At 45.4% G+C, this 13,098-nt stretch overlaps 1 protein-coding gene across 1 annotated transcript; it reads left to right on the top strand.

Moving 5' to 3' along the window:
* Positions 1-87: 87 nt before the first annotated feature.
* LSM3 (LSM3 homolog, U6 small nuclear RNA and mRNA degradation associated) lies at positions 88-8,378 on the top strand. The gene is made up of 4 exons (XM_043887024.1): positions 88-237; positions 1,434-1,544; positions 3,600-3,695; positions 7,973-8,378. Exons 1-4 carry the CDS (start codon positions 217-219, stop codon positions 8,051-8,053), a joined length of 309 nt encoding a protein of 102 aa, XP_043742959.1. The 5' UTR covers positions 88-216; the 3' UTR covers positions 8,054-8,378.
* Positions 8,379-13,098: the final 4,720 nt, after the last annotated feature.

The raw sequence follows: 13,098 nt of genomic DNA, 5'->3' as shown, positions 1-13,098 counted from the left end.
CCCGCCCCTCTCAAAAGGCCACACCCCCACCCCGCGCCCCCGATGAAGCTCCGCCCCAGCCCCGAAGTACCAATGCCGACTGCCGGAAGCGAAAAGCCGCAAAACCGATTTATTTCTACTTCCGGTGCGTTGTGTTCTCGCGTTTCCAGAGGCCGGAGGCGGGGGTGGGGTTCTCGTGCTCTCGCGAGAGGCGGGAAAGAGCGCAGGGTTTGAAAGATGGCGGACGACGTGGACCAGGTGAGTGTCTTCTGAAGCGCTAGCTCAGCAGCGGCTTACTTATTCCCGGGGCTGGTTGTGCCCGGGTTTGCCTACCAGGTTTGCTTTTTCCAGTCTCACGGGAAGGTGGCTAATTATGCCGCCTCTTTCTGGGTCTTCAAGGCCTTAATCTGCCAATTTGGTTAACCGCGCCCCCTCCGAATTTTACGTCAGGCCTTGAGATCTTCTACTGTTCCAAACCCGCTGAAAACTAATTATTCCTCACTCTCGTCATTTCCTTTCTCTTGGGTATGTTTCTGTTTGCCAAGATACTATTTCAAATACATCAAGTTAATACATTAGCCCTTTTTTACTCCTTACAATAATCACGAAGGGAGGATGGTGCTAAGTCGTGTCCGACTCTCGCGAACCCGTGGACTGCAGTCCTCCAGGCTCTTCTCTCCATGGGGTTTCTCAGGGAAGAATACTGTAGTGGGTTGCCATTTCTTCCTCCAGGGGATTCTGCCCGACCCCGGGATCGAACCCTCGTCTCCTGAATGGCCGGGCGGATTCTTTACCAGTCATTTATAAACAGGGAAACTGAGAATTAGAGATGGCACGATTTTTAATCCCAGTTCGTAAGTGTCAGAGTCAGGAATTGAGCCCACACTCCCAGAGTCACAGACAGTGCTTTCACCCAGTATTCTATAGTATCTGCAAAATACTAATATATTCATCTTACTGGCCAGATGGCTCCCTAAACTCAGCCTGCCCTGTACTGACGTCATAATCCTCCCTCAAACATTGATCTCTACATAGCATTCTCTCTTATGGGGTAGTCATTAAATGTATGGTCTTCAGGCTACTAAATGATACTTGAAATAAAGGTGAAGTCCGTAAGAGAGTGACTCCCTCCACCCTGAAATGGGGTCAGACAGTTTGGATTTTGAGGGAACAGAGTCATGATCATTTTGTCCTAACTCCTCTCTCTCTCCTTCGTACTTTTCAGCCCCCATTTATCCAGCACTTAGTGTTAGGCACTGTTCTACACCTTCATACACTGTCCTTTAAGCCTCACAACAACAGTATTAGGTAGGCACTGCTGATACACACAGTTTACAGATTAGGAGACTGAGGCACAGAGGGGTTAAGTGACTTGCCCACAGTCACGCAGGGCGCAGAGGGTTCAGTCCCTTCACTCTAGTCTGTAGTGTCACTCAGCCGGCTTCTTTTATCAGCAACAAACGACCAACACTGTGGAAGAGCCCCTGGATCTCATCCGGCTCAGCCTGGACGAGCGCATCTACGTGAAGATGAGAAATGACAGAGAGCTTCGAGGCAGGTTACATGTGAGTAAGCTGTCTCCTTGAGATTATTTCCTTCCCCCTCCTCCTTTGAAAGGTGGAAATTGTCCGCTCTGGAAGAGCATGTTGACTGTCCACCCGAAGGAGGTAGAAAGACACCCATATTTCTAAAGGCCAAATGCGATGGTATTTTATTCATATTTTTAACATTTTTTTCTCTTAATGGAAATAGTGTTTATTAAAGAACACTGTCATTTCTTTCATTTTTTCTTTTCTGTTTTTTTATAAATAACATTTACTTGTTCTCCATTCTCATTTAAGTGTTCTTTAAACTACTGACATGTTTATATATTAATTTGTGTTTTGTTGTGAAAAATTTTAGATAGCACAGATGTACATAGAGTAAAAAGTAGAATGTCATTTCTTCTACCGGTAGCCATTCCTTCTATTGGGTCTATAGTCTTTCAGGTCTTTTCTGTGTATTTACATACATGAATATGTGTCTGTGTGCATATATTTGCACTGTATACACCATCTCTAAAAAAATAAGTGGTATCTTTCTATACCTTTTGGAAGAACCTTTTTTTTCCACTTAATCTTTTTTGGAAATTATTGATCATGAGTACATGTTAAACCTTGTTCATTATTATTTTTTAATGACTTTGCAGAATTCTTTATGTGGTAGTAGTGATACCAAAGTCTTTTTCCATTTCTTGCTGCTAAAAGTAATGCTGCAATAAGCATTTTTATGTGTGGACCTTTGTTTATATCTGTATATATCAATATTTCTATAGGATTGGGCCCTTGATGTGACTCCATTTATTCATAAAGAGAGTATATTAAAGGTTTTGTCTCTCCTTGATAGCTTAATACTTTGCTGAGTGTGTTCTTTTTATTTTTGCCATTCTACCCTAAAGTGATTAAAAATAGCTAGTTTTTATCCAGCACTAAACCAGGTACTGTTATTCTAAGTGTTTTGCCTGTAATATCTCATTTAATCTCTTTAACAATTCTATGAGTGTAGATATCCCCATTTTGCATTTGAAGAATCTAAGGCTCGGAAAGGTAAAGTTATTTGATTAAGGTGACAACAGCCAGTAGAAAGGAGGGCCAGACTAGGAACCTAAGCCATCTGTCTTCCGCTGTCTCTTCAGTACCATGATTCTACCTAATGAAACCTAAAGGTCAAAAACCTCCTGTGCTTGGAAAGGAAGTGGAGACCTAAGTCTTAAATTGCAGAAAGGAAGATGAGCCCCAGGACATGGAATAGGGGCAACTTTGCAGAGAAAAATAGAACTGAGCTTAATCACCTGGGCCGGTGGCACATAGACAGGCCCTCCTGGACAGACATGTTGCCCTAACTCTTGGAGGCTTCTTCAGTCCCCTGTGTGGACTCAGTTGCCTCTGCACTGAATGACCCCTCAGCCTTCGTTTTGGGGCTCTCATCTGTGGATCTTTGCTCTTGTTTGTGTGCTTTGCCTGGCACTTCCCTGTGTTGCTAATTGGCTGCTTTTATTTTGATGTGAGCTGGTGAACTATTTAACCCTTGACTAAAAGTAACTCAGGTGGGTTCTAGGCAAGACCCTCTGCCCCCCGCTCTGGAGCTTCACCATTTGGTCAAATGCATGAGCTTTGGAGCTTGAATTGAGGACATCCCTGAATACCTGAGTTGCATTATTTGTTGATTGTGCTGAGCAGTTAATTCTGGCAAGGCTGTAAAATATGCAGGGTGCTGCTCTACTTGAGTTTACTTTGTGATGGTTAGTCTGGGACAGGGAGGTTTGAGGGACTGTGTCTTGTGCCTTTAGGAGACTAGTGCTGTCATCTTAGCAGTTAAAGAATTTTATTTCCTTTACTATATATAACTTCAAATTATTTTGAGTAAATTCATCTTTGACCACAAACAGTTTTATATTTGTGTTAGCCAATTAAGTAATCACGGGAGATGATCTGCAAAGAAATATTGTACAGCAGGGTTATTTTTTATTTGCGTGTAAAAGTTTGTGGTGTAAGTATTAATGTTATGTGTTACTTGTAATTGAGCCATTTTTTTCCTAATTTGCTTATTAAATTTCTTGGTCCCTCACTTTCCCACTTCAGGCTTATGATCAGCATTTAAATATGATATTGGGAGATGTGGAAGAAACTGTGACAACTATAGAAATTGATGAAGAAACATATGAAGAGATATATAAAGTAAGTCATGCAGTTCTAGTCATCACTTTCAAAATGTCAGTTGTTCTCAGAATCCAGTAAACTAATGCTTGTTTATGGAAAGCGTTTCATGTTTTGATACCTATTCATGGGCTCAGTGGAGTGTAGCAGTTAAAAGCAAAGGCTTTGGAGTCGGACAGACCTGGGTTTCCAGTGTTGGCTTGGCCACTTCCTATCTGGGGTATGTTGGGCAGAAAGTACCTTTGCAGACGTAACTTCCTCACCTGTGGGCAGGAATCCTGGTCGCTTCTGTTTGGCTTGCCAGGATGCATTGAGATATGGCTGTATAAGGGGCCACTGTGTGCTGTGTATAACAGTGATACAGGATGGCGCTTTGTTTGGTGTAGATTTATCTGTCAGTACCTACTGGAAACTAAAACCGAGAAATTTAAAAAATACTAGTTAAAAATAATAAATCTATTACATGTTGACATAGGTAACATTCTTCTGAAAATACTAACTGTATTTTCTGAAACAAAATATTTAATGAGAAGTGTCTTTTGTTTTACGTTTTGCAAATGCTTGACTTAATGGACAGCATTTAATTACATTTTTTTTCCTGCATTTAATCTGTTGTGCTACGTTATGGTTGAACGTCACACAGATAGGTTAACTGGAAAAGGGAGGGGTGTTTTTTGTGGATGCTTGCCTTTGATGCTACACCCAAACTCAACAAGCAGTAGTTTCTTAAAGATAAGTTGTAGTGTGGAATCTAAAACTACATCAGTGAACTTTCCATATTGTTATATGTAAGTTCATTGGTCTACCTTGCACTTGGAATGGATCTTGTATATAAGCGTAATTTTGTTACATCAAACTCTGGTCATTTGGAAAATGTTAGTTCACTGAATTATGCAGATCTTCTTCAGTCTTGTAAGTATTTAGAAGCCAGTCTCTGACTCTCCTCTAGTGTCTTGCTTTACTATGTAGCCTCAGGCTACAGGGCCGCGTGGATTCAGGCCTTGACTCTGTTGTTTACCAGCTCTATAATTTTATCAGTTACCCAACTTGTCTGACTGAGTTTCCGTGCCTCTAAAATAGGGATGGTAGTACCAACTCACTTCATACTGCTGTTGAGGATTCATTGAGAGATTCCATGAAAAGCCTTCAGATGGCGACAGGCACATAGTAAGTGTTCAGGTGTTAGCCTTTGTTGGTTTTTGTGCTTCTGCTTTATCCTGGCTGTCCGCCTCTTTTCAGGTACTCTTGATTCCTTGGCTAGATTTCTTTTTCCTTCTGAACATGGATTTTATTTGTGTTTTAATACGCATTTTTCCCTCTCACATGTTAATTGTTAGTTACTCTTTGTCATAAGCCATCAGTCTATAATAATCGTACAGCACAAAAGCTTGAGCTCTGGGCGAACAGATCTTGGTTCACATCTTGGCTGCTGCTGATTAGTTGTGTGACCTTGGGCAAGTTCTAGAAATTTTCTATGCCTCGAGGACCTCCTCAGTAAAATGCCAGCACAGTAAGTGTGCCTTCCAAGATGCACTGAGTTTGGTGCTTGTAAAGCTGGTGGCAGGTGGTGGTCGGTGGCCATTGTGATTGTGGATGCGTCTGTGTCTTTCCTGAGCATCACTCTTGTCTAATGTTCCTGTTGTGCAGACACCCGCTCTGGACGTCACCTCAGACTCGGTGCGTCTGAGACTAGGCTCCTGGTGCTCTTCACCTTCAGAATGAGGCCACTCTCAACTCCTTGTTCCCGTCTTGACTTTCTCAGTTATCTGAACCCTTTATCTCAGAATCTTGTGTAACAAGTCAGCCAAAACCTTAGTGTCTTAAAAGCACACCCACTTACCAGCTGACAGTTTCTGGGGGTCAGATGTCCAGGCTCAGCTGGGTCTTCTGTGTTAGGGTCTCTCACAAGGCTGCACAGGGTCTGGGGTCTCATCTGAAGAATACAGTTGGGAAGGTTCCGCTGCTAAGCCCACTTTGATGGTTGTTGGGAAGACTAATTTCCTCAAGGGTTTTGAAATATGGGCAGACCCAAAACTTCTTAGAAATGCAGGTTCACAGGCTCCACCCTGGCCTTTGGAGTGAGGATCTCTGGACATGGAGCCAGGAAACAGCCTTAAAAGCTGTTAAACAGATGATGTTATGCACAGTAAAACTTGAGAACCCTGAGAGATACAAAGAGTTAGATACATTCATGGCTGACAGATACGTATACTGGATTTAACATACTAAGTTTATAGGTATTATTTGAATTTACTGTTCACGGTTCTCTTTTTATGTTCCAGTACCTATGAAGCTGATAAAACAGTTTTTACATGTTAAAAAAGTTCTGGAAACCTAGCTGTTATTTCCAGTACTTTCTGCCTGGCACAGAAACAGTTCTCCGTCAGAGCTACATGTGGTCAGTTGTGCAGACTCCTGTGAGCTCAGAAGGGTGGGTTGTCACCACCCCGCCTGCACTGTAGCAGAGCAGGGGCAGGATGCCACCGCCAGAAACACTCCCTTTGAGAAAAGGGAAGGGCAGGGACCCTGAGCAGCCACTGGTCCTTCAGTGACAGGTCCCCTGGGAGGCTGAGTAGTGAAAGAAACCTTGTTGAGGTCAAGTATGACCTGTGCGATATTTGGGACATACTTACACTAAAAAAAATTATTCTTTCTTTGTCTAGAACTCTTTATTGGTTACCTGTATTTTTATTGTTAAATATGGGAGCTGCAGAGTGTTGACAGAAACACTCACGTGTGCTGGCATACTCAGTTTGTCAAACGCTTTTGTTAGTGGATCCTTTGTCAGTGCTATTTCTTTAAAACTTATGACTTCTTGTGTTTCCTGTCTGTTTACTTCCAACCCATTCTTTGGGCCAGTAACCTCAGAGTCCTTTTCTAGATGAAACTTGCAGATGCCTTTGTTTTTTTTCATTGGGAGAAGGCAATGGCAACCCACTCCAGTACTCTTGCCTGGAAAATCCCATGGACGGAGGAGCCTGGCAGGCTGCAATCCATGGGGTCGCGAAGGACATGACTGAGCAACTTCACTTTCACTTTCACTTGTTTCTTTAGTTACCCACCTCTAACATGTGTAAGTTCCTCTCATACAAATGTTGGCTACCCTGGGTCACTTGATAACATAAACTTGAATGGGAAGGCAACACCCTTAATCTCGTCTTCCCCTCAGAGCTGTTTTTCTTGCTTTTTGTCCCCAGTTTGGAGTCTAAAAACAGTTGGTTTTTTTGACCTTATGAATGCTGTTTCTTATCGCTACTTGAAAACCTGCTAGTTCTCGTGTAAGCTCATCTCTTCCTTACAGTGCCCTGCCCAGTGCATCAGGTTAACGGCAACACTACCAGTGTTTGGCTTTTTCCAACCTTTTCCCCAGAACCTAGGTTTGGGATGTCTTTAGGCTACTTTCTAGCTACTTTCTAGGGAAAAAGTTTTACTGAGGCATGAGAAGATTTCACACCTTCCATATCTGTTTCCTTACTGCCTAAGGCTTGTCCCCTGGGCTCACACAAAAGATAACCCGTTCCATACATGAGTGGATTAGTGCCACAGTGAAGCAACATGGAAAGATTTTATTTGTGCCCACAGTCTTTAGTGACTTCCCTGGTAGCTCAGACGGTAAAGTGTCTGCCTACAATGGGGGAGACCTGGGTTCAATCCCTTGGTCAGGAATATCTCCTGGAGAAGGAAATGGCAACCCACCGCAGTATTCTTCCCTGGAAAATCCCATGGATGGAGGAGCCTGGTAGGCTACAGTTCATGGGGTCGCAAAGAGTCGGACACGACTGAGCCATTTCACTTCACTTCACAGTCTTTAGTGAGGTTTTAGCTTGATGCACCAGCTTTCCTCCTCGTGCTCAGTCAGGGATACCGGCTTACGGGCTCTGCCGTCCCCAGGGTTCTCCGTAATCTGAGTCCATGTGGTAGGGGAGGCCACAGAGGGCCTTTGTGGGAGGTTTGGGGTCAGCTGTCACTTCTGTCCACTTCTCATTGGTTAAAACCCAGTCTGTGGCGCCATGTGGTTGCCAGGGAGTGAGAAATGTCTAGCTGTGTGCCGGGAAGAGGGGAGAACAGGCTGGGTGGATGGCTGCAGCCTCTCCCCCGGTTGTGTTCCAGGAAAAGAAACACTCAGGAGATGGTTCTTTGTGTCACAGAGGTAAGTGACCATGGTTTTAAAGCCATTTGTTTGTGTTATGATGAATCTGTGGGTTTTTGTTTTCAAATTTCTATCTCAGAAAATGAACACCACTACTACAAATTTGTATAAATGGGTTCTGTGTTTTGTTTTGTTTTTCCTCTTACAGTCAACAAAACGGAACATTCCGATGCTCTTTGTACGGGGAGATGGCGTTGTGCTAGTTGCCCCGCCATTGAGAGTTGGCTGAAACAGAGAATTTATCCTGTGTAGAAGATGGGCTATACTGTGTGATTGCGTCTTTGAATGTGGAAGATATTCAAAAGAGAGACCGATGTACATCTTGATACTAAGAAATAACCAAGAATTCTTCCACTCCTGACATAAGTTGATTTGTAGATAACTCATAAGTTCTTCAGCTAAACGGCATTTTTATTTTTCTCCAACCCTTCCAATAAATGTGATCGCCGTGATACAGAGCTTTTTCAGGAATTGATTTGCTCCACTGTTTTTTTGGACAATTTCTAGGTTTCTGCCTTTAAATTAAATGTGTCATTTCCTTTTTTGGTTTTTAATGTGGTCTCCTGTCTTGTGAATTCTTTAAAGTAAGCACGTCTTCATTCACTTGTACACTTGTTTGCGTCTGCTGGGTTTGCGGCACCAAGTTGAGTCCTGGGAACTGCAGCTCTGTGGATCTGCATCCCTCCCCGGGCCCCTCTGGGAAGCCCCTTGTTGAGGTGCGGGGACTGCACGGCCGTGAGGGCCATGCTGATGGCGGCATGCGTGTACGGGGTGCCGTGAGCAGGCAGAGACCAGTGCCCAAGCCAGAACCAGCTGGCTGGGCAGGTGTGGTGGGGCTGATGACGTCTCATCGGAAACACTAGCACTGCAGTGAACGGTGAAGCCCAGTGCTGCTAACTGTCTGGCCTGATTTTTTAAGGTCGGGCTTCAGTGGTGGTTTAATCCATTATCTAGTACACTGTACTAACATGCAGTGTTCTAAGCCATGTGCAAGAAAGATGCTTTCGTTAGACATTGTACAAAGTGGTTTCATTTTCTTTATTGTGCCTGTTCCTGCAAGTTAATGGAGAAGAGGAAAACAAGTGCGGGCAAGCTAACAGAGGCTTCATCGACGTCAGTAGACAGGAGAGAACCCTTCTGCCACCCGCACACTTGGTCCAGGCCTTAGGAGGTCCCAAGATGGAACCTGTTTACAGCAGCCTCTTCACTGTTGAAGAAGTGGGACTGTGTTTCTGATGGTGGCGAGTGGTTGATCCTTTGGATCATCCTTCCTGAACAGAACGCTTGTCTCAGAGCCGCATCTTTTGTCAGAGTACCCCGAGCAGAGGCGTTCTGTGTCCGTCTTCTGTGACGTCCCTGTGACAGCTCTCCTGCAGGACGTCACGAGAAACTGAAGCTCTGTGAGTTCTCAGCTCTTGCCTGTGCGTCCCAGGCAGTCCCCGGGTGAGAGTGTGGGCAGCCCTGGCTCCTGATGTCCACCACAGGCTGGCGTGGTGGCCACTCCGATTCTGTCCCTGTGGCATCTGATATCTGTGCTTAATTCATGAATACTTTTTCTATTCTTGGTCATCTTTCTGTTTTTTCTAGAATTGATAGGTTAGGTAGAACTATTTTTTTGGCTGTGAGGACTATTGTCTACACACACTATGTTTCTAAAAACCATGAACCTTACCATCTGACACAGTTGCGATCGTGTGCACATAAAACCCAGCTGCTCTATACAGATGTCTGCTTAGTCCTGGCTGCTAAGATACAGGGGATGGGGACTTCCCTGGTGGTCCGGCAGCTGGGACTCTGCGATCCCAATGCAGGGGGTGTAGGTTCGATCCCTGCTCAGGGAGATAGGTCCCACATCTCAGAACTAAAGATCCTGCATGCCACAGCGAAGATTGAAGATCCTGAGTGCTCAGCTAAGACCTGGCACAGCCAAATAAATATTTTTAAAAAGTGTACCTGCAGGATAATCCTCTGCATGTCCCCAGATGGCAGTTTTGCGAGCCCTTACGGAGCTCAGGCTGCCTGCCTGGAGGGTTGGAGCTGGGGCCCAACCCACAGTAGGGGCCATTCAAGCAGCGTCCTGCCACAGTCCTCCCTCCAGGCTGCCTCTCCAGGCCTGCAATGGTGCTGCCCTCTGAGAGGGTGCAGTCAGGGGGCCCTGGAGCCATGCCTTGGATTTCCAGGGCTGCACGGCACCCTGAGCTCCCGCCAGCTGGATGGCCTGATGTCACTGGAGCCGGGGACTGGTGGTCTCTGTGACATGGTATCACATAACTCAAGGGGAAGCCTCTCAAGCAGATGCCATACCTGATCCCCGTGTTGGTGGCTTATGCTCCTGACTTGTCATGGTTTCCCACAAACAAGGATGGACAAAATATGCAGCTACAGCTTTGAGATGACACGTGCCCCAATTGAAAACTGAGTAATGAGCATCCCAAGTAAGACTAAAAGCATCAGCTGCAAATAGGCATTTTTCACACATTTTAAATAGTGGTTCTTAAAGATCTGCCCAAACTAGGCTGTTTTCACACATCCTTCTATGACAGATGCAGGCACATCGTGGAACTATTGCAGGTTTGGTTCCAGAACCCCACAATAAAGGGAGTATCCCTGATCACAGATTACCATAACAATGAAAAAGTTTGAAATAGTGCAGGAATTATGAAAATGTGACACAGACATGAAGTGAGCAAATGCTGTTGGAAAAAAACGCTCCAGTAAACTTCATGCAGGGTTGCGCAGACATTCGATTTGTTTAAAAAAATAAGAGCAATAAAGTGAAACACAATCAACGAGGAATGCCTGTAATACATACCTACATTTTAGCCTGCAGTCAGAGGGGAGGAATGTTCTGTTGGGCGAGCAGTTGCCAGCTGTGAGCAGTGCTCACCTGCACTAGACGGAAGGTCACTGAAAATTCCGGGAGTCGCCCTGGCAGGCTCCAGAGGCTCAATGATGTTCGTGTCCCTCGGCTCTGGTGAGCTTCGTGGATTTCATTCTTGGGCAGGCCCTGCCCAGTAGCAGATCCAGGATTACAGCCTACCTGCTTGCCAGCTGCCCTGCTTTCATTCTTGACTGGCTCACGTGCTGGTCCCTGCCTAGCCATTATGGTGAGGAGAACCCAATATATGTTAGGATCAGAAGAGCAATGGCCCCTCGATGACTCACGATCTCACAGTTACAAGTGTTTTGCAAAAGGGCAGGGAAAAGAGAAAAGATAGCATAAGTAGAGGGCTTCCCCGGTGGCTCAGCGGTGAAGAATCTGCCTGCAATGCAGGAGCCACAGGAGACTCGGGTTCAATCCCTGGGTCAAGAAGATCCCCTGGAGGAGGGCATGGCAACCCGCTCCAGTATTCTTGCTTAGAGAATCCCATGGACAGAGGAGCCTGCTGGGCTATAGTCCATAGGGTCACAAAGAGTCGGACACGACTGAAAGTGACTTGGCACGCACCATATGTAGAGGCCTTTATGCTATTGCATCCGGGGAAAAATGAGTCAGGGGACTACCGCCTTACAGTGCAGAGATCTGAGAGAAAACCCAATGGGGTACCTGGACAAACTTAAAATTCCTGAGATAAAAACCAACTGAAGCTCCGTCAGAGTTTCTAGAAAGGATTTATCAAGTTTATAGGTGCTACACAGATATAGAGCCTGAGGCCCCTGAGAGTGTAAGGATGATAAATATGACCATCATCAGGCAAGGTGCCCCAGAGGTTAAAAAATTATATAAGTTAACGTGGTGTCTGTGAAATGGACCCTTCTCAGTTAGTAGACGTTGTTTTTAAAGTATTCAACAACGGAACACTGGCAGAAGCAAGGAGATGAGAAACAGAATGCAGCCCTTCTGGCAGCTGCGCTGAGAGCGGGTCACCTACTAGAGGACGGCTTCCCAGGCGACTCAGTGGGAAAGACTCTCCCCGCCAATGCTGGAGATGCGGATTTGATCCCCAAGTCAGGAAGATCCCCGGAGAAGGAAGTGGCAGCCCACTCCAGTATTCTTGCCTGGAAAATTCCATGGATGGAGGAGCCTGGCGGGCTCCATGGGGTGCCCAGGAGTCGGACACGACTGAGCGACTGAGCACCCTGGTTGGTTGGGCCTGAGCCACATGCCCATCATGGAACTAAAGGTCAGATCACCCACCTAGAGGTACTCTGGTCTGAGTGAGGAGAGGGGTGCTTCTCTCAAGGGAGCCAGGGGAAGGAATGGGTGGGAGCTGGAGACAGAGTGCCTGTTATGTAAGAATAACTTGCCATCTCCCCTAACGTACACGAAAACAAACCCTCCTGATGATTAGTGACAAAGTTTTTGGAACACACTTTATAGCAGAGATGTTGCGATTTGAAGTCATTGCTCTGGAATCTAGTAAGAGGCCCTGGAGCACCCTGGGGGGCGGTGGAGGCGGGGGCGTCGGTGTGGATGGAGCTTAGACGTGTTTCATGACTGGGCCTGACAGTAGCGGGAGTCCCCTTGCCGGGCTGAGCTGGGGGGCCTGCAACACGAGTGTATTGGGCTAAGAGTAAGTATTGGGGTCCTCATAGCTCTGAGGAGGGCGGGTTACTTGCATGATGTGAGAACGAGTCCCACCCAATAAGTGGCTTCTTGTTAGCTGGTACCCATTGTCTCAACCCCTGGGCCCAGGGCCTGGCCAAGAGCGTGTCCCCAGGAAATGCTGAATGGCTGATCAGTTAAACCATAAGAAGCCAGTGACAACACTACAGTTGGAAATGGTACTTTTTTTTTTCAGCTTTATTGAAGTGAAATTGACAAAATTGTGAGGTATTTCAAGGGGGCATTGTAATGATTTGATGTACGTATACATTGTGAAGGGATTCCCACTTCTGGTTATTAATGCATCCATCACCTCATGTTCATCTTTGTGTGTGTCTGTGGTGAGGACTTTCTGTCAGTGTGGTCAACTTAGTCACCATGGTTTATACTGAATCGTCAGATTTTACCCATACCTGAAAGTCTGTCCTGTTACCACCGTCTGTATTTCCACCATCCTCCAAACCTAGAAACCATTTTTCTAAGAGTTTGACTTTTTGCCTTTTTTTTTTTTTTTAAGATTCCACATACGGTACATGCAGTGTTTGTCTGGCTTATTCCACTTAGCATAATGCCTTCAAGGTCTGTCTATGTTGTTGCAAATGGCAGAATTTCTTCTTTCCTCACGGCTGAATAACACTCCATCATATACATATATGCGTATATCACTACTTCTTTATCCATTCAGGGCAAATGGTTCTTTCACAGGTGAACTTTGCCTACTGTTCTCC

Source organism: Cervus elaphus, chromosome 24, assembly GCF_910594005.1.
Source record: "Cervus elaphus chromosome 24, mCerEla1.1, whole genome shotgun sequence".
Classification (NCBI taxonomy): Eukaryota; Metazoa; Chordata; class Mammalia; order Artiodactyla; family Cervidae; genus Cervus; species Cervus elaphus.
This window is presented reverse-complemented; position numbering and strand designations above follow the sequence as displayed.

What these genes read in the sequence shown, in the direction of transcription:
- LSM3 (XM_043887024.1), top strand. Translation starts at nt 217, where the DNA reads ATGGCGGACGACGTGGACCAG. An exon ending in TGGCGGACGACGTGGACCAG is followed by an intron (nt 238 to 1,433) that starts GTGAGTGTCTTC and finishes TTCTTTTATCAG; the next exon opens with CAACAAACGACCAACACTGT. An exon ending in CATATGAAGAGATATATAAA is followed by an intron (nt 3,696 to 7,972) that starts GTAAGTCATGCA and finishes TTCCTCTTACAG; the next exon opens with TCAACAAAACGGAACATTCC.